This window comes from Xenopus tropicalis, chromosome 2 (assembly GCF_000004195.4).
Source record: "Xenopus tropicalis strain Nigerian chromosome 2, UCB_Xtro_10.0, whole genome shotgun sequence".
Taxonomy (NCBI): domain Eukaryota; kingdom Metazoa; phylum Chordata; class Amphibia; order Anura; family Pipidae; genus Xenopus; species Xenopus tropicalis.
The window spans coordinates 22,505,397-22,529,231 of NC_030678.2; the positions used below are offsets into that span (position 1 = coordinate 22,505,397).

At 40.6% G+C, this 23,835-nt stretch overlaps 1 protein-coding gene across 1 annotated transcript; it reads right to left on the reverse strand.

Annotated features, from left to right (window-relative positions):
- znf654 (zinc finger protein 654) lies at positions 1-22,184 on the reverse strand. Its single transcript, XM_004912076.4, has 9 exons — positions 21,924-22,184; positions 16,875-17,020; positions 15,677-15,758; positions 14,663-14,798; positions 13,953-14,155; positions 11,505-11,644; positions 7,081-7,222; positions 3,510-5,832; positions 1-232 (listed from the first exon to the last, which is right to left on the reverse strand). Exons 1-9 carry the CDS (start codon positions 22,053-22,055, stop codon positions 222-224), a joined length of 3,315 nt encoding a protein of 1,104 aa, XP_004912133.1. The 5' UTR covers positions 22,056-22,184; the 3' UTR covers positions 1-221.
- Between the last annotated feature and the right edge of the window lie 1,651 nt (positions 22,185-23,835).

Genomic DNA, 23,835 nt, shown 5'->3' on the forward strand with positions numbered 1-23,835 from the left:
TTGGTAAATATAAAATATTTTTATTTGATTCAGTCATGAATGCAGGATACACTGGAAGTTACATGGCACACCTTTTTGTTCCCAGTAAAACCAAGTAATTTTCTGGACTTGTAAAACACATCTAGAACTCCACGGATATTTGTGGACTGGTGAAAGATGACAACTCCTTAAGGCCAATCTGAACAAAAATGAACTTTACTGTTGCCTCCTTCTTCGTGCAATTACCAGGCACCTGGAAAGAAAACAGTTCATGACATTAATATCTTTGTGCCTAAAACTGAAATAATTTCATCTATAGAGAGTACAACCTAAACCTGAATCATTGTTATTCTGTATGGATGCTATGATTTATTAAGCCAAAGCTGCCACGTCTAAAGCCGGCCATACATGCACCAATGATATCCTATGAAACCTTGTTTCGTGCGATATTCGGTGCGTGTATGGCAATTGACTCGCCAAAGGGGCAGGTTAAAAGATTTTGATTGGGCGCCATTGAAGGCGCCTGAGCAAAATCTACCTTCAGGGCTGAATCGGCAGAAAGAGGTAGAAATCCTATTGTTTCTAACTCCATATCTGACGATTCAGCCCTGAAGGTCTGTGGAGGGTGGGAACGATCTTCCGTGCGACCAAAAAGATCGAAAATCGCCACATGTGTTGCCACCTTAAGGATAATGCCAAGTGTGGCTGATTGGCATGTGGATAAACTCAGACCAAGAATAAGCCCCTATGCTGGCATCAGCCTTTCCTAGTGCCTGTACCTGGAGCCACTGCATTGGCCCAGGTGTATGCACATCGAGTGAACTTCAGCACCAAAACAAGCGAGTATACATTTTGGTGCCAAAATCTGCTGTGTGTCCCAACACAATGGCTCTGAGCGCCGGCACAGGGAAAGGCTGATGCCCTGTCTGGCATCAGCCTAATAAAGCCCTCAGGAGTCAAGGCAGGGTCATGCAGGTAGAGAGAGTCACCCAAAGTCAAGCTGACAAACGTGCAAAGTGCATGATGTTACAGGTACGTGGGTTGGTATATTGCCTGGGAAGTACAAGGTGGCAACTAGGGGGGCTTAGAGGGAGATTTGCTCATGTTTTAAAGCTGCTACAAAAATGTGTGCGCAGTTTCCTATGTCACTTAGGCTAATGTCACACATGGCCTTTTAAGCAAAACTTCCTAAAGTGAAGTGGCTCCAATGGTGTGAATGTGTTCCCAACCAAAAATGCAATGGTAAGTTAAATCCTTAGGGCTATTAAAGATCCATGAAGCCTTGATCCATGAACATTCGATGCCAGAAAGCATAAGCGGGTTAAAGAACTCCCTTGGGTTTTCCACCATCTATATGGCTGATTAGCTTCAAGGTTATTAAATGTACCCCTAAGTGTAACATTAGCATTACAGCATCTAGGGATAGGTACTGGGATTGCCTTCTAACAATGCAGTAGTCACAAGCTAATACTCATAGGTATGTGACCAACTAGCCCACAGGCTAAATCGCTGTATTACAGAAGGTGCCATACATGACATGACTGCCTTTTAAGCAGGCAACTCCTGCAAAACCGCAGGAATGGGCTCAGTGCCAATACTTAGTTGTAACACCCCCAAAGTAGTTGGATACATTCTGATGAACAATCTACACAATGCATCAGTAACTCAATATGATGTAGGAGGGTATCTAAAGCATCTATTAAATGATCCCACAGAAGAGGTGGATCAAAAGAATCAAAAATTGTTTTCATTCAACAGCAGCTGAAAACTTAGATTATTATATTCCAGAATAAAACCACATTTGTCATAGGAAATAGCGGAAATAAACTGCTGCAACATTTAATAACATTAAAGCGTGCTCATAAGAAGAGAAGAGAAGAGAAGAGTGTACCCCCGGGCATCTGACACAAAAAAAATGGTTATGCAAATGTTTTTTTTAGCATTATTATGGCAATTTAATGTGGTGTGCAGGTATTTAATATGTGCACTATAGTCAATGCAAATGTTGTGTTTGCCTTTACGGGAATGTCCCGACACTAAATGGATTTAAACGACTGACCAATAGCTGTGTACAAGGCAACTTATTCCTGCTATGGTTTACTTTCAGGCCAGTTAATATGCTGATCATAGGACACTATCATCTAAATCACTTGTTTAATCGGCACCCACACCAAACAATGGTGTGAAGAATGCTGGAAAAACACAAAATTCATATAATTTTAGTCCCGTAAATTATAGTGAAGGCCATCGGCATCTAGCCGGTTGTGGCCTGTTATGTTGTGTGTTGCTACCGCACCCCGTCCAATAATTTTATGGATCACTGACAGTGTGTTCTCTGCACAGAAGGATACAAAGGGGAGAACAGTGGAGGAAATAAAGGGACAGAAGAAGTAGAAATGAAAAAAAAGAGGGTGCAAGAATATAAAGCAGAACGGAGTGAGATGTGTGGGTATAAAAGAAAAAGGAAAGTTGTAGGGTCATATAAGGATTAGGGTGGCAAAAAGAGAAATGAAAAGAAGAGTAAAGAGAGTTAAGAGAAAAGTAGAGTGCACTTAATAGTGGGAAGGAAGCAAGTAATGGTGGAAAGGATGGGAAAAAGGCAAAAAAGATGGTGGGCAAATAAGGAACATACAAAATATGAATGGGAAATAGAAATTGGGTTGAGGTGAAAAACGAGTAACTAGAACAAGAGTTAGAATGTAATGTTGGAGGGATATTTAGTGAAAAAGGAGTAGACTGGGCATCTGTAAATTAAAAGAAAACTAAGGGGCACATCAGCTCAAAAGAAGGGAGCAAACATTAAAGCTTCCCATATATAAAAAATAACAAATATATAGGTACAGTAAGGATTTAAAATAGGGCACAAATAAATATGGTGGGGGGTCCTTAATCTCATGATGTGGCAAGGTCTGTCTATGTTTCCCCATCTCATATTCTGTGAACATAAGTTAAGCTAAAATCATTTTGCCATACATCTCCAGAGTTTTTTTTTTTTATTATTCTTGCCAGTGGCTGCCACAGACATCAGGTGTGACCATTTTGGAGGCTCATCACATACACAGTCCCAGTCATACAGGGTTTAAAAATGTAGCTGTAGCTTGAGGTTAACCAATACACACTGCAGCTTTAAGTATTAGGAACTACATGGAAGGAAGGAAAGGAAAGGAAGAAAGAAAGAAAAGAAATAAAGAAAAAGAAAGAAAGCTACTATATAGCTATGGTAGCTGCCATACAAGTACCTGGCCAACACTTGCGTGGAAGACAACAGATAAAATTTGTGAAATATAAAAAACAAATTAAAAAAAAAAATTGTTGCACATGTGGTACATGAAGAAAATTCTAAAGGCAACGTTTTACTAGGTCTGCCACAACTAAAACCTCATATCTATCCACTAGTTATAATAGCCCATATCAAACCACCATGGAGCACATGATAAACCAGCATAAGGCAGATGGGGGTAGAATACCTGTGGATAACCCATGAAAACTATACATATGGCAAACTGAGGAAAAAAAAAAAATCAACTTACTTTCATCATCGGAGTCAAACCCAAAATAAAGCTGACATTTGTTTTGTGCTGTGTGCTCATTAAGTGCTTCTGAGCTAGAGTAATTAGTTAGGCACTTCCCACATCTGAATCTTTCTGATGATTTTTTAGAAACTTTGTCGTTTTCATGCGTCAGTTCCTCAGCATTTTTTCTCCGCTTAGGCATACTGATATACTGTTCATCTAGGTAACTTGGAGGCTGAGGTCTGATAAATGGCGCCTTAGGAGCCCTACCATATGTTGTAAGAGGAGAGCCTGGAGGCCTTTTGGAGCAAGCAAACCCAGCAGCACCTTTTTCTTCAAAGACGTCCTGCATGTCATCCATAACCAAACCCTCTTTTGCAACAGTCTCCGTATTAGGTGGTGCGGTATCCAACAAGCAAGGTGTTTGCACTACAGTCTGCTCCTGCACGTTACATTTATTCAGACTACTTCCATCGGCAATGTCACTTTGTGCCAAGTTTCCTTGCTCAGGAGGCTGTGGCTGCTCAATCTCTTGCAGATTTGAACTTTCTTGTGAATTTCTATTAACGTTCTGGATGTCCCCATTTACTTTTTTCTCTGTCTGTGTATAGGTCTTTGGTTCAACTGTGTCCTTTCTTGCTTTCCAAACAGGTACTGGTAAGTCTGCTACCTCCGTGTTGTCCTCAGGTTTCTTTCCTTTAGAAAGCCTAGAGAAGTGCTTGTAATTGTCCATCAAGTCGTGCAATTCCCCCAAGGAAGAATTCTCTGCAAGAATATGGTCCTTTGTACAACCATCTGAAGGAACCTGATCTAAATGAGCATTGCCTACAGAAGCACTGGAAGCAGCAACACCGGCCATGATCTCCACATCAGGATATGGAGTGGCAGCTTCACAGGGATTCTGACTATAGTGCACAGCTTCATGCTCATAAAGTGAGGAGAGTTTATCAAAAATCTCAAAACAGTTAACAAAGCTACACTGAGCTTGGAATGATTCATGGCTTAGCAGGTGCTCTGCCAGATGGGTCACTAGCTTGAACCTTTTACTGCAATCTAAATGCTGGCAGAAATAGACCTCGGGATAAATGTGCCTCTTCATGTGATCAAAAAAGTGTTTGGAATCGGCAAACCTTCTCTGACAGAATCTGCATTTTCCCTTGTTGTGTTTCATTAAGTGTTGCTGCACTCTCGCATCCGCTGGGTGGGCTATCCTGGCATGCTTGTTAAGAGACCTCATCTTTGTAAAAAGACGTATACACCCTTGAGCCGGGCATTTATAAACACCTTGCTCCTTTACAGCCTGCTTTGCTGCAAGAGGGCAAACAGACCCATTTATTTTAATGCAGTCAGAGGCATCGTTAGCACTGGACGTGACATCAACTGCGTCCTCTGAATCATTTACGTCAGGCTGATTAATATGATCAGCTGAGTGATTTTCAACAGGAATTATGGGATGAATGGATTCTGGATAAGTCATATTTACGGCTGGGGCAACAGTTAAAACATCAGTGGTGGAACTACTAGAATTTCCATTTTCCAAGCACGATGTTTCTTTATCTCCACTTGAGGCAGAGTCTGTTAATCCAACAGAAGCAGCGTCAAGTGCAGCCATTGGCTGTACCTGCATTTTCTTTATGTGGTTCTTTAAATGTTTAAGGATTTTAACGCGATTTCTGAACTTCCTGGAGCATAAAACACACGAAAAGCAGCCTTTTTTTTGATGAGCCTGAGCATGTCTGAAAATATGGCCACCAAGGATCACCTTGTTGCACAGGGTACACTGATGAACGGGAACATTATGATCTATCTTGTAAGAGCCAAGCATAGGAGGAATACTCTTTTTAACAAGAGAGATTTTTGATCTGGTGCTCCTGGACTCTCCATTGTCAATGACCCCATTTTTCAAGTCCATATTAGAGGTATCTGAATTTTCAGTATCCAGTGTACTTGCATTACATGATGCTGGAGGCTCATCTTCCCCAAGGAGAGAAGTACATTTTTCCTCGATCATAGAGAAATTCCAAAACTCTGGATCAAACATTAACCCCCTTTTCAGAATGGGAAGCAATTCAAAACGCACCCGGTTTTCAACACAGCTCAAAAATTCATTGTAATCCTCGTCGGAACATTTGTACAAGCGTTCGACTGCAGCATAGGATTCGGCGGTCCTCTCCAAGAAGAAAACGGATAAAGCGCAGACCCTGCAAATCTCCAAGTCAGTGGGCAAAAGGTAAGCAATTGTTTTATAAATTAATGATTTGGTTTCTGGGTTATCATGAAGGTCTAATTGTAATGCACATCCACAAAGCTCTACAGCCAACTGCCCAGCGACTTCTCCAACCTGCAATGAAATAAGTGTAAGAGCATAAAAATCTAGTTAAGTATCACACTAGAAAACATACCAACTTAGCTACAAACCCACAAAATGGTTTTAGAAAAACAGATATATTAGTTTCTTTCTGTAGCTGAAGTTGGACATCCAATTCTAACTGATGTTACCAGGCTTTCTTTCTATAGAATCAGGGTGGCAAAAGAGAAAAGGAATACTCTGTACAGATGACACACACCTAATGAATTGCCTACATGTGCAATTATAAACTGTTACTAACTGTTCTATGTAACAGAATTGCGCCTTATCAGAAAATTATTAATTCCGTGTCAGTGTTGAAAATGCTATAATCATATCAGAAAATGCAGAAGCTAAAGAATATTTTCTTTAAAATGATAATGACACTAAAAACTACTAATATGAATATACATTAAATCTTACTTAAGTTGATCATTTTTAGCCAATAGGCCTACTGTTATAGGTAATTGTTACTTGAAGTTCCTATTCCTGACTGTTTTGCCAACCTGACCATCCCCCTTCTCAACCTTTTACAGCTTCTAATTAGGGATGCACAAAACCCACTTTTTTGGATCCGGCCAAACCCCTGAATCCTTTGTAAAGGATTCATCCAAATTCCGTCTTTACGTGACAAAAAGTCACATGCTCTTTAGGATTCTGTTCGGCCAGGAGCGTGGATTCAGGCAAATCCGAATCCTGCCGAAAAAGGCAGAATCGAATTCTGGATTCGGTGCATTCCTACTTCTAACGCTAAAGGCCTACAAATATGGCAGCCGCCACATAGAGAAACATGGGGGATCAGATAGGTAAAGGCATGATAAAGGGGTCACTTTGCCCCGAAACGTTGCACCTCCGCAATAAAGATTTTTTAAAGGGCTAGTCCAGCTCCGTATGCCAGTGCTTTTTTTGCTATTTGGAATTTTGTGAGGGTGCCGATCCCTCCAGCAGTGTGCACCAAGTGCGTTCTGGAGAGCCAAGGGTGTGTGAGGAAGGTCTTCTGTTACGGATCAGATAGGTAATGTAAAAGCATTGGGTAAAAATCACAAAATCAAATAGCATCCAAATACATTGTTATGATAAAAAATTATTTATTCTTGTGTCAGTTTCTCTTTAAAGAGTTACAATGCCTGTGCTGCCTACATTTTCATGGTTGGTTTCTGTTCACATCTGTGGAGCTGATAACACTGAACAGAGCAATGTATAAGTATGGATGAATAAAGTGATATGTGAGTAGATACTTACTTCATTTAAAATTGTTTTTATGAAAGGGAAGATGACTTTAATGTTGGTGGCTATCCTTAACATCTGATAGCACTGCTCAACAAAGGCTTGCTTCGAGGAGTTCATTTTCAGCTGAAGCTTGCTCCAAATAAATATTAAATCCCTGAGAAAGATAAAAAGAAAAAGGACATGTCTTTTTTTCATATTCACACCCAGGACCCCAGTAATTCCAAGTAATTCCCTTGTCTCCACGAGAGCTCACAGTTAAACAGGCAAAGCCAATGAACCTTTGAATACATAAATATAGGATATCCAACATCTAATGCGGCAGAGGTATCCAAGGAAGGCAAGTGGTCGGAATAGCAGACAAGCATAAAGCACACACATAGATGACTTTTGTTCATTCATTTTACACAATTTATGCAATATGCAAACCTTGTCCTGGGTACACAAAGTCCTAACAAGACCTACAGAAATCCGTATTTTAAATATCCTGAAAATTCAGGATCCGTTATCCAGGAACATGTTGCTGATAAAGGCTCCATTAGCTGGCTATGCACATTTTCTGTGTCATTCTTAAACAGACTATTGTTGATTTTTGAACTTCATTTTTGTGCCATAATCTTTTGATGTTAAGCCAGCGTACATTCCAGTGTTAACTGGACAATTTAAGATTTATTTACATATGTATTCTGATAGCCTTAATTCAAGGTGCTTCACATTAAAGGGATACTGTCGTGATTTTTATGGTATATTTTTTATTTCTAAATTACACTGTTTACATAGCAAATAATTCACTCTCCCATTTCAAATTCTATTCTTGAACCAACAAATGTATTTTTTAGCTGAAATATTGGTGTGTAGGCGCCATCTCAGTGCATTGTGCCTGAGTCTGAGCTTTCAGAAGGAGCCAGTGCTACACGTTAGAACTGCTTTCAGCTAACCTATTGTTTCTCCTACTCCCATGTAACTGGAGGAGTCCCAAGCCAGACTTGGATTTCTTACTATTGAGTGCTATTCTGATACCTACTGGGAGCTGCTATCTTGCTCCCTTCCCATTGTTCTGCTGATTGGCTGCTGGGAGGGGGGACTATCACTCCAACTTCCAGCTCAGCAGTAAAGTGTGACTGAAGTTTATCAGAGCACAGGTCACATGGCTGTGGCACCCTGGGGAAATGAAGAATATGGCTAGCCCCATGTGAAACTTTAAAATTAAATATAAAAAATATGTTTGTCTTTTTGAAAAACAGATTACAATGCAGGATTCTGCTGAAGAAGCTCTATTAACGCATGCGTTTTGAAAAAAACATGACAGTATTTCTTTAAGGAATGATGCATTATCTGGTCCAGAAATTTTAGATGTTATCCCACACCTGTATCTTCTCATAACATTTCAATAAAAGTGTATTTCTCCCCAGCTCACTCATTGCCAAGGTTAGCCAGTAGTGGGGGCAGGGTTTTCACAAAAAAAAAAAAATAAACCTAAACTATAACCCAAAAATCTCAAAATAGTCCATAAGAAATATAAATTTGGTTTTATTAAATGCAAAATGGTGTGGCATACCTTTAGCGGAGGCAATTCTGTTGGTATATGCTGATTTATGAGTGAAAAGGGGCAGCTATTCAGAGTTCCAGGCGATTTTTGAATCACCATGTTCTCTTCTTCTCTACTTTCACCTTCCTAAAAAAGAAGAAAGAACTACTTTCAAGCTCACTTTCAAGGAAGCACGCCCTCCTTCACCCAAACTGACACTAGCGGTAGATTACTGGGGGCCAGCCATTTCATGAAACCCTTATGGAAAGTACTAGCCATTTGCAAAGACAGTAGTCTAAGCTGAGCTGCCCTCTGTATAGGAGACCAATGGCCAAGTATCTGCCACCATCTATACAGCCCCTAAGGCTGTTAGTTTCCATTAATGCACATACCAGGGCACTGGTACAGCCAACCCATCCCTTCAGTTATGCTCTACACCATCTTGCATTTAATAAAGTCATTTTCCAGTTGATTTGTGTCATAAGAACAACCTAATATTTTAGGCCACATTTTTTTGATAATATCTCTTCTTGGTGAATATCTTCCATGGCTTTAGTAATTTTCCTCATATGTGGGACCCAGTAGTCATGCATGTCCCTGTCCTATGTAGATGTCATATTTTTATATTATATTATTACAATAATATAAAACGTATACAGCAGAAAAATTCAATTTTCAGCGTATCTTTGAGCTTCTCAGTTTGAGGGATTTCCTACATGGCATTGTTGAAGAGTAAAAATTAGACCTCTTCTGTATTAATTATTATGCTCTGGAATCTAAAAATGTTAAAAAGAAAGTGTCACAGAACCAGTATCAGGTGAGTTTTCAATTGTATGGCAGCTAATTCCCATGCCATTGATCCTATAACTCCATGGTTTTCCGTTTTATCAACTTTTTCTACTTTAAAACCACAAGCTGAGAATAAATTCCTCTGAAGTTTAGCAGGCCCTCCAGAAAAGCATTCATTACTTCCCCAACATCCAAGCTCCTCAGAGATCGGAAAGTTTTAAAGCAGTCCAATAAGTTGATCTTCAAAGGTTTAGATGGTTTATTTCAAAGAAAAAATGCTATTCCCAGGCGAATTGGTCATTTTGGTGCTTATCGTTGTTTTTCAAGAATCGTCAATGGTGTTTTCCAAATAAAATTTGCAAGCTGAAACCAGTTAAGATCCACTAAAGTCAACAGAAAACTTGTGTAAGGAAATGCCTAGTAATGGCAACTGTCCCGATTTCTTCTTCTTAGAAGGATTTACGCGCTTCAATGAATCAATGACCCCCCGTCCCCTACAATTTACTGCCATATCAAAAAACAGCACTGGCACACAGAAGTTATTAGACACTGATGGAGAGGCCACTGAGGAAAAAGCAGCAATGTGTAGACCCAGGCAATGAGCCGGAAATCACTGCCAGGACACTGGGTCAGACAAAAAAGCATAATCTACCAGGCAGTGTCAAAAACACGCAGAACTAACAGAAAAGATTTGTAACACAAAACCAAAACTGAAATGGAAACAATGCTTAAAGTTCCTGGCACATAGGGAGATTTTCTGTGGTAACTCCGTGCTACCAAGGGCGTAGAATCTTCTGAACAGGTCATCACCTTGCCTTACCTTTCGGAAGGGGATGGCATTTGCGGCAATCCAGCTTAATTATGGGAGAATGCAAAGAAGACCCCATGTCTCACAGCCAATAAAGCATAACAACATATGCTCTTTAACAAAGTCTGTAACATTCACAGTAGTGGATGCAGCCAATGCAATCTTAAAATTGATACATTAATCAGCTCTGACAATCTGGATTACTAAACAGACAAGGTAATAAGTACAAAAAAAAACCCTTAAATATGTATTTTTAAACTGTTAAAAATGGACAAAAGCTTGAAATAATGAAAATTTCATTTGATTGTAGAACCAATTATTGATTTCTGGTTGTTTTTGAATGTTTAATGTATACACCCATTTATTGTACAGCGCTGAAGAATATGTCTAGAATATATTTTATAAATACATGTTAATATTAATAACAATACTAATTATGATGATGATGATAATGCACGTATGTACATACAAAAGGAGTGGCATTTTCACGCCGAAGTCTGTTCCATGTTCTCAATTGTGAAGGGAAGAGACTACACTGCACTGTTGTGCTTTCCTGAGCGGGTTGACAAATCCAGCAAAGATACATCTCTACCCATGTAGGATCAGCTTTATTCATAATATCTGTATTTCAGAAAGCAACGAAATACGTAACGGCCACCTCCCATTTTAAAGCAAATAAGTCTAATTTTTAAAAATGATTTCCTTTTTCTTTGTGTTAATAAAATAGTACCTTGTACTTGATGCCAACTGAGCTGCATGAATCCATATTGGCGGCATAACAATACTATTGGGTTTATTTAATATTCAAATGATTTTAAGCAGACTTAATGTATGGAGATTCAAATTATGGAAAGACCCCTTATCCGGAAAACCCCAGGTCCCGAGCATTCTGGATAACAGGTCCCATACCTGTACTGCTGAAAAACTCATTTGTGAGGAAACCTTACTTTCTTGACTTTTCTGACTGAACAATTGGCAAACACCATAGCAGGTTCTTCACCCCTAATCTAACCTAACCTCAAAATCATCTCTTCTGTAGCTCAGCTGCAGAAACACTAAACAAAAGCCCAAAAACAAAATAAAGAGAGATGACAGGTGAAGAATGATGCAGTTCAGTGGATGGGGTATAATGTTACCATTTCAAAAGCCTGCAAGGATATTAATCAATAGCACAGTCTATGTAACAAAGTCTATAGCAGGGAAAAGAACATAGGGCAGAACATTGTTTTTTTTTTTTTTTTTTAACAATTATATCATTAATCTTTACTGCCCAATTAAAGAACATATTTCTGGCAAGGAGTCTAAAGTACTTACCAAATGCAGTCCATCTCCCCAGTCTGTAGCTGTGTGAGGAGGAAAGCTTCGCTCAGCTGCAACGCCAGTACCGTTTTACCTTCCAGCTCAGTGCTGCAGATAATTTCTACCCCATCTCTTGCATTTATCCTTAGAACATGCTGCATTAAATAAATCAACAAGACTACATATTAAGAGGGCATAGCTAAAATATTTTTTTTTATCATTAAAATAGTCCAAAAAGCTGAAGATGATTTTTTTTTTTTTTTTTTTTAGTTCATTGGATGTGTGCCCACACAAAAACTGAATGCTTGCATCGCACACAGCCACCATCAAAAGGAAATTACCCATAAGTAAGGCAGAGTGACACAATTATCTTTTAAAAATTCTACTGCCCTTATTTCTAGGTGAAGGTCCAACCATAACTCAGCCATACAGCAGGGACATGGATCATAACTGAAATGAAACTCACGTCATTGTTACCCCATGGAACAATATTTCTGCTTAAAAATTAAGTTGGTAAAAAGAACTGTTTTATGAATTGACAGGAACTGAAGTTAATAAGCTTTAATAGGCACAACATTTCAAGTAAAAATGGCAAATATATTTCAAATGCATCTGCCCAAATTATTTAATTGTGCATTTTGTTATTTTCTTCACAGTGCAATAAACTTAATACTCTTAGTACTTAAGAAAGTGGCCATGGAGGTTTTTGGAGGAAATGAATGTGGAGGCATGGTGGATGCCTTTGTATCTTAAGTGTGTAAGATTGGGATTCCTTGTCCTTTAAAGCGGACCTGTCACCTTAAGAAATAATTTCAAATTGTTTTCTATTGTGTTTGGCAAGCAAAATAAACTTCACCTACACTATATAAATTAATCTTATTTTCTTCAGCCTTGGAATTCACAATTGCAGGCAGGGGCCATTTTGTGGACACTGTTATCAAAGCAGGCATTGCATTATGCCAAAATCTTGTTTCTGTGCCAGTATGGGGGGACCTGATGCCCATGTCCATGCACTGGTTACACAATTAGATGGTGAGGAGAGAGGGGGAATGTGAGGAGAGCAGCAACATCTAAGAAGTTCTGAATTGAAAGTGAAAGTAACTGTCTGCCCCACCTCTATGCCTAAGGCATAGAGGCGGGGCAGGCATTATATGATTGACAGCTGGGATTTTAAAATGCTTTTATAATGGGTATGGATGTGGTAATAAAAAAAATATTTTGGGTTTCATGTTTAATTTGAAAAGGACTTTTATTATACAGCTTTTTATGTCTGGGTGACAGGTCCTCTTTAAATCTTTCTATTGCACTGGGGGGTAGTACAGTAGATCAGCTACACTGGCATAGTTCTACAGCACACATCAGTACAAGCTATTTCAACTGCTTCCAAGACCACACTACAGTGCTGGGAAGGGTACTATAGAACAGCAGCACACTACAGGAGTGTAGGAGTACTGAGTGAGGTGATGCTGAAGGCAGTAATCTGCAAGCCTAACAAAATGTTTTTGAACCTAAAACAGTAAAAAAAAAAAAAAAAAAACCTTCATAAAAGCCAGGAGAAAATGTAACACTCATGTTATTTCCATTATAAAAACACAAATGGGAAATGCTGGAGACGCTGCGGGGAGATAGGGACATTGCCAATATAATGTGGTACTGCCCCTCCCTAGCCACATTTTGGGGAAGGGTGGAGACTCCTAAATAAAGTATTTTATAGAGAGTATACTCTAGACCCACTAACTACTTTGACTGGGAAACCATCTGACCTTAATACCACAGATGAACAGAGATTAACAAATTACATCCTGACTGCATGTAGAATGGGGATCACATAGCGGTTGAAAAACCCACACCCACCAACACACTCAGAGATAATACCCAGGATAACTGCCATGAGAGGAATGGAACATATGACAGCCAGAATCATAGGTACAATTCCCCGATTCAATATGGGCTAGATGGGACATCTTTACAACCACAGATGTGTATAAAGAACTATGTGAAACCTGGACCTAGAAGTAGAAGCAGCAGCCCCTCAAACAAAAAAAAACATTTACAACGAAGACCTGTTGTGTTTTGTTTCCTCCCTGTTCTTATAGATGTTAATGACCTACCCGGGTCTAAATCCCCTTTTATATGACCTAAAACAGTAATACGATGAAACAATGTGCTAAATGAAAATGACAATTTTGCACGGGAATTTTTCTTTCTGTACCATGTAACAAAATTGTATAACAGCTCAGACTATAATGTACAACAGATTACAATGTTTTTTTTTTTTCTCTTTTCCTTTTTGATAAAACTTTTCAATAAAAAGCTAAAACCAAGTTACAAAAAGAACCAAAAAAAAAACAAGAGGGAGGAATAAAAGAACAGCACACCCTTTAACTTAAGGAACCATTCATTAACAATGCTTGCGGAATTACTTTACAAACGCATAGACAAACAAGGAAAAAGGTATCAAACCTCGTGCAGAAGCTGGTCAGTTAATCGGGTCATATGTAGGCATATGAAGTACGCTTGATGGTAGTACAGGTTTTTACTGACATCGCTGTTACTTAGGCAAGTTGTGATGAGAGCCACTGCTTCTGGGATACGCTCACAGGCAATGAGGTACCTCACTCGCAACTCAAAGAAGAACTCACTCTCAGACCTCAAATACCTGTCGACTGTATAAAAAGAGAGATGGGAGAAAGTTTAAACACAATTAAAGGGCCAGTTCACCTTTTGTGAACCACCCCTTTAACACAAAAGCAACTGTATATGCAAATAAAATGAAATTTATGCAAAAAAAAAGATCGACGCAACAATTCTTTTATGTTGGGGCGATCAAGGGATATCAAGCAACCCACCCAGTTCAGTCCCCTCCGACAGGTTCATTTAAATTCTATTAGTTCAGACACTGACCAATGGTTGCACAATTTGGTTGATGTCAACAAAAATACAAAAAGTACTAAACACAGTCAATGGAGTACACACCACTGCTGTCACAAGTTCAGTTCCTGTGAAGCTCAAGTATAAAGAACTTCTTTGGTCCTAATTCTACATCCATGCACCTACCATGTATCAGGCACATTAGTCTAGAGCTCAGCTGAACAGTTGCCCTAAACATTAACAATCTAAAGTAGTAGATTTCAAAAAACTTTCAAGCAAGAAAACTGTTAATGAGCAATCACCTATATCCTGTGGTTCCGATCTTCCCTTGAGTATAGCTTGTAATACTGGATTCTCCCAAGGCCCGCCATCCTTAATGACGTAAGTGACCAGCTTTAAATCTGTATTATCATATCGGATCAGGTGGTCGTGGCACTCCTACAATACACATATTTTGTCAGAGAAAATACAACATCTTTGAAAATACAAAAGTAAACCCCTGAAAATGTTCCACTATAGGCTATAGGACATAGGGATATTGTGTTATTTCCAACTACAAAGCTAACCGTTCTCCCCATAAAGCCTCTGTCTCTCCAGTCTCTTTAGATCTATTTGCGATAAAGCTCTTTGCATAGAGGATAAGCCACTGATGATTGCAGGGGCACACACTACATCTGGCATTCCCAAGATAATATATGGAAGCAACAACGCAACCATTATATATTTATACATACCTACTAAATTAATTTTGCTGTGGTGTTTTTTGCATTTAATCTAAGACAAACTATATTTGGTTCAACAAACAACATTAAAGTCCATCTTGGGACTCCTCCAGTTACATGGGAGTAGGAGAAACAATAGGTTAGCTGAAAGCAGTTCTAATGTGTAGCGCTGGCTCCTTCTGAAAGCTCAGACTCAGGCACAATGCACTGAGATGGCGCCTACACACCAATATTACAGCTAAAAAAATACGTTTGTTGGTTCATGAATAAAACTTTAAATGGTAAATTATTTGCTATGTAAACAGTGTAATTTAGAAATAAAAATGATACCATAAAAATCATGTCAGAATCCCTTTAAAGGAACAGTTCAATGTAAACCTGCCCAAACAACATCTGGCCGATATTTGGCTGGATATTGATCGAGTATTCCCATCTTATTGCCACATACATGGGCCAGTGAGTTGCCAATTCGACAATCGACAGCTTTTATCGGCCCATGTATGGCCACCTTAAGGGAACGTCGCCCTCTTTTTTAAATTGATTTACTTCCCATCACTGCAGATGTTCCATCCCCACATAAACAAAGACCATTACCTGCACCGAGCCAAGAATGTCTTTCAGAGGAGCCTCGTAAAACTCATCTTTTCCAAAGAAGAGTAACAATTCAAACAGACTCCTAAAACAGGTAAATAAAAACACATACATGAGATTAACAGAAGGTCATGTACGCAAAGCTAACAAAGTGTTTTGTTACTTCTTGAATAAAGAGAAACTCACACACAAGCAAAGGATGGGCATAGACACATTTACTGGCATGTCTCTTGTTAGAATCTTGGAGATCAGAAGTTTTTTTAATAGGGAGTTGAGTTATTTACCATTATAAGAAGTGACATGTATTTAAGGGAACAGTACCATTAAAACAATGAAGGTGTTTTAACTGCATTTACATACAACTGTACATATGGTAAAAACTACTAATTTAATATATATAAGTAGCTGGGGGCAGCAATTCAAGTTAAACTGGACAAAAAGGCACATGTTACATGGTAGATAACAGATAAGCTGCATAGAATAACATGTGTTTAGTTCTTACACAGGGATAACAGCCAAACATTATTCATGGTTCTCTGCTGGAGTACAGGTTAAAAGCAGCTCTCATATAAAATAGTACTCTTGTTGCCAATAAATTGTTAATTGCAGGTCTTGGATAAAACAGAAAAACTTTAAATGTAAAGGAAGTATTTTCATTTTTTTTGTTACTGTCCTTTAAAAACACAGTGGGTTGCTCTGAAAAATGTTTCTGCCAACGCAAGCAATTCAGCAATTCTTGGCTAAAGTATATAAAGGTAATTGTTAAGGACTAAAAATAATATTCTGTATATACATTAAGCCACTATTCACATGCCACAATTCTTTGGGATTTAATTCATGGAAACTAAATAGAAAATAAAACATAATGATAAAATTGCAACACATATAGAAATGCATTTTTTCCATTTACATAATTTCGGTCAGTACTAAAGGTTAAAGACTTATTGTGCAGCAAGGATCTCTCCCATTCACAATAAGCTCTGACCGTCACAACAAAAGATTTGTCCAATGCATGAGCAATAATATTCCAACATAGAAAACCATCAGGCAAGGCACAGCCATAAACAGGCATACATTACTCCAGCTAACCCATTTAAAAAAAAAAAAAAGGGTCACCTTCTTGGGGTGGCTGTTTTTAGAACACTTCAAGGCAAAACAGAACAAAAACAATAAAATATTTTATTAGGAAAAGAGTACTTACAAAGCTAGTCTACTCAAAACATACTGTACGTGCTCACATTCGGCTGGGAAGGATATGGTGGCAGATGTGAAGCAACACAGAGCTGTTTGGAGGACTTGGAGTTGGGGTAAAGGAACCTGGCATCTTGAAGTATAATCTTCAACAACCTGCAGGTAGAATAAGATGCAGCAGTCAGCAGTCATTCTAAGTCAGATTCCAATGGACTGCCTTGACCTAGAGCTTTAAAAACATATGTACTGCAGTTTTAAAGAATTACACAGATCTGTTTCAGAACATACAAGTTGCACAACCAACAAGACATTGCGCCTGACGGGGGTACTGTGCTCTTACTTATTCGCTGGTCCATTTATGTGCCCCATGTGTAGGTACTGTGCTCTTACTCGCTGGTCCATTTATGTGCCCCATGTGTAGGTACTGTGCTCTTACTTACCCACCTTTTCTTACTAAATTGTCTGCATTTACAGCACTTTCAGATATGAATAGTGGATACATCGGACCTCAGTCATATGAGGAAACGCAGTGGGCACATAGCCTTTAGCTTTTTCTTTTGCTATCATTTGTAATTTCACCAAAACAGCATAAAAGCAAAAGTAAAAAAATTCCTGCCTCCAGTGATATGGTGACGTACTGCAGGTTCATAGTATTAAGAGCAGAAAGATATTCAGCCATATAATAAAAAAAAAAGACATCCTGTGGACTAGTAGGAAGTGGCTAGGAAAAGACAAGTGCGGCACCAGCCGAAAATGAATTCCTAAACTGACTTTCCAGGAACTTAAGCTTAAGGGAGAAGGAAAGATACAATCATTGGGGGGGTTGCCATACTCACTAAAAGATCTGCTCCTCTCGCGAGGTCGCCAAGCGAGTGAATCTTCTCCTGATATGCCAACCTACGGGTGGGCGATATTGGGCTATTTGATCATTTGGCCCTACAGCTGACTGTATCTTTCCTTCTCCTTTAATGGGACATGGATTGCTATTCAGACAGATCTCTTCAGATGGCTGAAAAGTGCCCTATGCCCATTTTGCTGCTTCTCACTGTCATGGAGGTGAAATGTCCAACATTCCAATCACTGGTGTTAATGATTAGCCATGGCACAAAGACATTTAGACCACTGTGCTCAGGTAGTCAACTGCCTGTAACCATTTCCAATGCAGATGTAGCAAGGCCATTATTTATTACTATTAGAATGCTTACTAAGTCTAGCAATTATAGCCCTGTAAACTTGACATTTGCAATGGGGAACATATACGAAAGTGTGTTAATAGATCACTTTGGGGATTATGTCATTATAATTAGTAATCAGCCCACATTTATTTGCTATCAGTTATGTAGTAAGCTGGACAAAAGGGCTGCAGCAGATGTGGTCTAGTTTTGACAAACTGAAGACCAGGTAAAACGTTGCTAAGTATAGGCCAATCTATGACGAACATAAAGTTAAATCAAAGGTGAACTTTCCCTTTAAAGAGGATCCAAACATTGACAGAAAATATTTTGATAATACACTTTAAAAACAAGCAATTTGTATTATACAACATGAATTTTGTTCATAGACTTTAGAATACAGTTCCTTCTCTCAGATGCATCAGTAAGGATAAGCGGTATGTGGTAAGGATTAGTCCTACTATGTGACATAATGGAAAGGGAAAAGTAATAAAAAATCATTCCATGCCCAATAATCAGCCCTAAAACCTACAAAGCACACAGGCATTTTGACTGCAACTGTGCCTGTCATCATTTCCCTTACAAATGTAGCAAGGCCATTATGTATCTCAAAAGGCCATTTATATGCTATAAACAAGAGAAAAGTGGATATAATGCCAATATTAAAAAAACAGGTTTGGGCACTGTTACTATTTACTGTTTTATATCACTCCCAAAATCTTGTGTGTACCCCTGAATGGGGGACCTACTATCCAATACCATGCTACATAATTATGGGCCATGAGCAGAGAGGGGGGATATGAGGAGCACAGTGACATCTAGAAAGTACTAAATGGAGGCGGCGCAGCTCAGATTTTGAAATACATTTATAATAGGTATGATGTTTTAATAAAGTAAAAAAAACAACAATAGTTTTGGGTTTTATGTTTAATTTGCAAAGGACATTATTATACAGCTTTTCAAGTCTGGGCGACAGGTCCCCTTTAATGACTTGTAGGAAGGCATTAAAAGCAAAGTGTCTATGTTTGCCAATGACACACAAATCTGCAGAACAACTGAATCCATCCAGGAGATGATATGCTTGTGGGGAGCTTTTAACAAACTGGTTAAGTGGCTTATACATACATAAACGTAATGTCACATAATTGCTATTTAAAAATATCCTAGCAACAGCTACCCTTAATTGGACTAATACAAGTGAATCTATGATGAAGTACTGTAGGCTGTAGCAAGCAATGAGAGTCAGTGGCAGCAAAGGCCAGTAAGATTTTGCTTTGCAGTTTTGGACACAAGTATTCAAAAGAGACATTACATTTAGAAAGTAAGCCCAGAGAAGAGATAATCTGGCATTCTCTGCCTAAAGTGGTTGTACTGGCAGATACATGAGAAAGTTTCAAGCAGTGTTGATGCTCTTTTAGCAAGTAAAAAAATCCAAGGCAACACATACTAATACTCTGAGCAGGGTTTTGACCCAGGGACTGGACCAATATCCGTATTGGATATTGGGAAAATTTCCTCTTTTGAGGAAAACTAGAAGTTTCCACCTACCACTCAGTTAAATACAAGTTATGTAGAGTGAGTAAAAGGCTGAACCTGAAGGTCCAACTTTTTTATTTTTAACTACTCTAAAACCATGAAGAGAAAACAATCTGCCCAGAGCTCATAAGAGTTGGCTTCGATATTTCTAAGTGTGAAGACACACGGAGCTACTAGTAGCAGCTACTAAAATAGACAATGCCGATAATTTACTGATAACTGTCTCTATGTGTGTTTTAGTAGACGCAATTCTCAGTATTGTCTATGGCAGGGGATTTTCTGGAGTTTAGTAGCTGTGAAAAAGTAGCTGCTACTAGTAGCTCAGTGTGTCTTCACCCTAAGGGCAGTGGCACACAGGGAGATTAGTTGCCTCGCGACAAATCTTGTTACCGCGGGCGACTAATCTCCCTGCAACGCCATCCCACTGGCAAGAATGTAAATTGCCGGTGGTATGGCATACGTGTTGCTACGATTTCTGGAAGTCGCCCAAAGTTTCCTCTCAAGGCAACTTTGGGCGACTACTGGAAACCATATTGTGGGGAAATTAGTCGTCCGTGGCAACGAAGATTTGATGCGGGGCAACTAATCTCCCCGTCTGTGACTGCCCTAAAGGGTAGCCTCAACCAAGTTTGCCAAAGGCAGGGTAATACACATACATGAGCTGACAAGTCAGGCATTCAGACCATTAATGCTTGCTGCCTAAACACTGTGGAGGTCAAAACACACCAGTAGCATAAGGCACATAGGACTGTACAACAGGTGGCCAGTGGATAGGATGCAGCCCTCCGCCTAAGTGTCAAGACAAACAGAGCTACTTAGTAGTAGCTACTTGTCATTGCTACTATAAAAGACAATGCTGGTCATTTACTGATAACTGTCTCTACATGTGTTTTAGCAGAGGCAATTCTCAGTATTGTCTATGGCATATATGTCAAACACAAGGCCCGCGGGCCAAATCCAGCCCGCCTGGCTGTTTTATGTGGCCCTTGGCAAGTGTGTCTGACCATCCAGCCTGATCAATTTCCATTCTCCTTACATAGTAACTAAAAAAATTCCGCCCGCGACTTAGCCTGTGTTTTAGATTTCGGCCCTCTTATGTGATTGAGTCTGACACCCCTGGTCTATGGCAAGATATTTTCTGGAGTTTAGTAGCCATGAAAAAGTAGCTGCTACTAGTAGCTCCATGTGTCTTCCCCCTTAGGCGGAGGGCTGCATCCCATCCACTTGCAGATACACCAGTGCTGTCCCAACTACTACACCCTAACTCAGGGGTCCCCAGCCACCGGGCCGGGGTCCGGTGCCGGGCCGTGGGTTGTGCTGAATCGGGCCACCTCTGGTCCCAATCACCTGTGATCCCAACTCTCCGATGTGTTACACAGCCATGACAACAGCTAGGCAAAGCCCAGGAAGCTTTCTACTGATCAGGACAAGGACCAAAGTACTTTATACTTTTTACTTTAAGCTCTATGTAGTAATAATAAGAATAAAGGGCATAACATAAAATGTAATAATTACATTTACATTATGTATGTAATAATTAAATTATATACTATGGTTTAGTTGCGCCAAACCCCTCCCCCCTCATCCCCGGTCCTTGGAAAAATTGTCTTGCTTAAAACCGGTCCGTGGTGCAAAAAAGGTTGGGGACCACTGCCCTAACTGAAGATATGAAAATGGTGATGTCCTAAAAAGAAATCTATGGGCAGACTGAGGGCCACCAGAGTGCCTTACGGTCAAGACAAAGCTACTTATTAGAAGTTACTTGTCAAGGTAACTAAATGCCAGAAAATCCCCTGCCAAAGACAATACTCAGAACTGCTAAAACACACGTAGGTACAATTATCAGTAAATGATCAGCACTGTCTGTTTTAGTAGCTGCTACTAGTAGCTCTGTGTGTCTTCACCCTAAGGCCTATGGCCCCCAGTAAGCCCACAGACTTCTTTTTATGACATCACCATTGTATATGTTCAGTCAGGGTGTGGGCCCCCAGCACAGGAGTAGTCGGGACAGCACTGGTGTATGTGCTGTAACATACACCCACCCTGCTGCTGATGTAAACATTAAAGTGAATGAGATAAGGAGGCAAAGAGATACATATATATAAATCAAATCTGCTTCCCAAAGGCAAGAGATAATACCCGGAAATGGATTATAGGAACATAGATACCATTTATGGGAATGATATTTAAAGACAAATAGGGAGTGAGGGTTAGTAGGAGAAAAGTACTTGGCGTTCTACATCCGCGATGGGAGTAGGTATGGGGAGGAAATCATAAAGCTGCTGCAGAGAAAGAATGAAGCAGGACCCCAGAGAACTATTACTTCTAACAGAACCCCCACAGGTGCTCACCTCGCAAAAGCGCCGGCAGTATTCCCTGCTGTTCACACGGCACAAGTCGCCATTCCCCACGTCTTCATCCGCGATCGCTACCAGCTCTTCTACCAGTCTCTCCGATTCTTGATCGCTCTCGTCTTCCGCCATGCTGCTATGCCCGACCTGCGCGTACTGCTACCGCTAGGCAACCGCTGCTCCCACCCTTTCCTGCCTTGCCCAGGTCTAAGCCGCCATTGGCGAGAATGGCTGTCAATCACATACAGAACCGCAAACAACGAGGAAGTACTCGCGAGAAGGGTGATTGGATGACAGCTACATCCGTCAACATTCGGCAAGCAGAAGGCGTGGCATTGAGTCACAGTCGTTTCTAATTGGCTGGCCTCTCAATTACGCTGAAATGATTAGTTGATTGGATGAGTGTTACGTGTGCTGTGTTGTGGTTGATCAGTTTGACTGAGTGTGAGTGGCTGGGAGTTGAGGGAGCTGAAAGTTTAGTCTAAGATGGAGCTGCATTGTCATAGTGGCTTGGGACTATTGTGCCCCTAATATTCGTCTATTATTGGCTGTAGGATAGTGCCTATAGTAGCAGTGGGATAATAGCCTCTGGGAAGGGACTGGGGCTGTGGGATAGTAGGGAGAGATGGTGCCTATAGTAGCAGTGGGGGGATAATAGCCTCTGGGAAGGGACTGGGGCTGTGGGATAGCAGGTATAGTAGGGAGAGATGGTGCCTATAGTAGCAGTGGGGGGATAATAGCCTCTGGGAAGGGACTGTGGCTGTAGGATAGCAGGTATAGTAGGGAGAGATGGTGCCTATAGTAGCAGTGGGGGGATAATAGCCTCTGGGAAGGGACTGTGGCTGTGGGATAGCAGGTATAGTAGGGAGAGATGGTGCCTATAGTAGCAGTGGGGGGATAATAGCCTCTGGGAAGGGACTGTGGCTGTGGGATAGCAGGTATAGTAGGGAGAGATGGTGCCTATAGTAGCAGTGGGGGGATAATAGCCTCTGGGAAAGGACTGGGGCTGTGGGATAGCAGGTATAGTAGGGAGAGATGGTGCCTATAGTAGCAGTGGGGGGATAATAGCCTCTGGGAAGGGACTGTGGCTGTGGGATAGCAGGTATAGTAGGGAGAGATGGTGCCTATAGTAGCAGTGGGATAATAGCCTCTGGGAAGGGACTGTGGCTGTGGGATAGCAGGTATAGTAGGGAGAGATGGTGCCTATAGTAGCAGTGGGGGATAATAGCCTCTGGGAAGGGACTGGGGCTGTGGGATAGCAGGTATAGTACAGAGAGATGGTGCCTATAGTAGCAGTGGGGGGGATAATAGCCTCTGGGAAGGGACTGGGGCTGTGGGATAGCAGGTATAGTAGGGAGAGATGGTGCCTATAGTAGCAGTGGGATAATAGCCTCTGGGAAGGGACTGTGGCTGTTGGATAGCAGATATAGTAGGGAGAGATGGTGCCTATAGTAGCAGTGGGGGGATAATAGCCTCCGGGAAGGGAGTGTGGCTGTGGGATAGCAGGTATAGTAGGGAGAGATGGTGCCTATAGTAGCAGTGGGGGGATAATAGCCTCTGGGAAGGGACTGGGGCTGTGGGATAGCAGGTATAGTAGGGAGAGATGGTGCCTATATTAGCAGTGGAATAATAGCCTCTGGGAAGGGACTGTGGCTGTAGGATAGCAGGTATAGTAGAGAGAGATGGTGCCTATAGTAGCAGTGGGGGGATAATAGCCTCTGGGAAGGGACTGGGGCTGTGGGATAGCAGGTATAGTAGGGAGAGATGGTGCCTACAGTAGCAGTGGGATAATAGCCTCTGGGAAGGGACTGTGGCTGTGGGATAGCAGGTATAGTAGGGAGAGATGGTGCCTATAGTAGCAGTGGGGGGATAATAGCCTCTGGGAAGGGACTGGGGCTGTGGGATAACAGGT